The sequence below is a fragment of the Limulus polyphemus genome, unplaced genomic scaffold (genome assembly GCF_000517525.1).
Source record: "Limulus polyphemus unplaced genomic scaffold, Limulus_polyphemus-2.1.2 Scaffold4607, whole genome shotgun sequence".
Taxonomy (NCBI): domain Eukaryota; kingdom Metazoa; phylum Arthropoda; class Merostomata; order Xiphosura; family Limulidae; genus Limulus; species Limulus polyphemus.
Genome location: NW_013670217.1, coordinates 1,130 through 3,087, shown reverse-complemented (window position 1 = coordinate 3,087; position 1,958 = coordinate 1,130). Strand labels below are relative to the sequence as shown.

General features: G+C 32.8%; 1 protein-coding gene across 2 annotated transcripts in view; it reads left to right on the top strand.

The window, feature by feature from the left end:
- LOC106471417 (TBC1 domain family member 4-like) overlaps window positions 1-1,883 on the top strand; it is an 81,953-nt gene extending 80,070 nt beyond the window's left edge. Inside the window, exon 23 of one of the 2 annotated variants that reach the window (XM_022400011.1) lies at window positions 30-1,883. In XM_022400011.1, coding sequence (XP_022255719.1) covers window positions 30-308 — 279 coding nt within the window. In that variant the 3' untranslated portion in view covers window positions 309-1,883. Of the gene's footprint in view, window positions 1-6 lie in introns of both variants that reach the window. The other variant, XM_013932016.2, reaches the window with a different exon arrangement.
- The last annotated feature ends 75 nt before the right edge of the window (window positions 1,884-1,958 follow it).

The window sequence follows — 1,958 nt, the reverse complement described above, 5'->3', positions numbered from 1 at the left end:
ACAAAAGTCATGATACAGGCAAGCAGATGGTAGGAGACCATACAAAAAGTCATGATACAGGCAAGCAGATGGTAGGAGACTCTACAGAAAGTCATGATACAGGCAAGCAGATGGTAGGAGACTCTACAGAAAGGCATGATACAGGAAAACAGATGTTTGGGGACTCTACAGAAAGTCATGATACAGATAAACAGAATATTGTCAGATGTAAAGAAAGTCATGACAAAAACAAAGAATATGACTGTAGAAAGAGTTGTGGCACAGGAGCAGATAAAAAAAGCAAGAGTTGTACTATAGAATCTAGATGAGTTTTTCACATACTTATTATACCAATGAACAGAAAGTAAGCAGTAGTACTGACAACCCCTCACAGAGAAAAAAACAGTTTCCTATTGAATGAGAAACTTGGGTCATTGTCTTAGAAAATATTGCAACAGTAAGTGTTTATATCTGGTAAATTATTGAAACTTAAACTAATGTTTGTTAGTTGTGAGGCTCTTTACCAAAATGTTCATTTCCACGTGTCGCTCAACCAAGAACACTAACAAAGTATCCTATTCTGTTAAAAGTGTATTGTAACTCACTATTTCAAGTGCCCTTTTAAAAGTATGTTTTAGTACAAACTGTCTGAACTACCTTTGTTCTGTTTCACTAACCACTTTTAAAAGTATATTTTAGTACAAACTGTCTGAACTACCTTTGTTCTGTTTCACAAACCACTTTTAAAAGTATATTTTAGTACAAACTTTATCAACTACCCTTACGTTCTTTCACATACCCTTTTTGCAAGTGTACTCTCGTACTTGTTTATTTAACTACCATTGTTCTGTGTCTCTTACTATTTTAAAAGGTATTTTCTGGTGCTAACCATTTCACCTACCTGTTTCCTTTTCAAAATATGTTTTATGATAATATTTGTCTTGTTTCAATTTTCTGAGAAATCTGTTTCATTTTGAGTTCAAGATCTTACTTTTGGAAGTAATGTTAGAGAGTGTGAGCTCATGACCAACTTGTTAACATTAGAGTTGAAGAGTAAGTTATGCTGTGGTTAGTCAGAAATATTGAAGACATAAAAAGTAAATGTTGATAAAATATGAATATATCTAGTCATTGAAGTTATGGAACTAAAGTTTATAATACAAACCACGGATACTTTAGTAACCTGAAACAATGGTTAATAGATGGTGAATTGAGGTTTGAAGGCTGGTATTTTTTGTTTTTATTTTTCAACTCTCAGATACTCTAGAGCAGAACACTTTATATAATATCTTTTTGTGGAACTACAGTGTATGGAATAATATATACTTAGGAGAACATGGGTATCTTTGTGGAACTACAGTGTATGATATAACATATACTTAGGAGAACATGGGTATCTTTGTGGAACTACAGTGTATGATATATACTTAGGAGAACATGGGTATCTTTGTGGAACTACAGTGTATGATATAACATATACTTAGGAGAACATAGGTATCTTTGTGGAACTACAGTGTATGATATATACTTAGGAGAACATGAGTATCTTTGTGGAACTACAGTGTATGATATAACATATACTTAGGAGAACATGGGTATCTTTGTGGAACTACAGTGTATGATATATACTTAGGAGAACATGAGTATCTTTGTGGAACTACAGTGTATGATATAACATATACTTAGGAGAACATGGGTATCTTTGTGGAACTACAGTGTATGATATAACATATACGTAGGAGAACATGGGAGTATTTTGACCATTTGATAAAACAGTGTTTTAATGAGTCTAATAACTTGATGCCATGTCAGTTATAACATACTAAAATAGAATATTTTCACTTCAAGACATTTTGTTACATTGAAATTGTGTACCCTCTGTTTTGATAATAAAACAGTATTTTCACCTGATAATTTTGTTACATTCCTATTTATACACACACACACACACACACACACACACACACACACACACACAC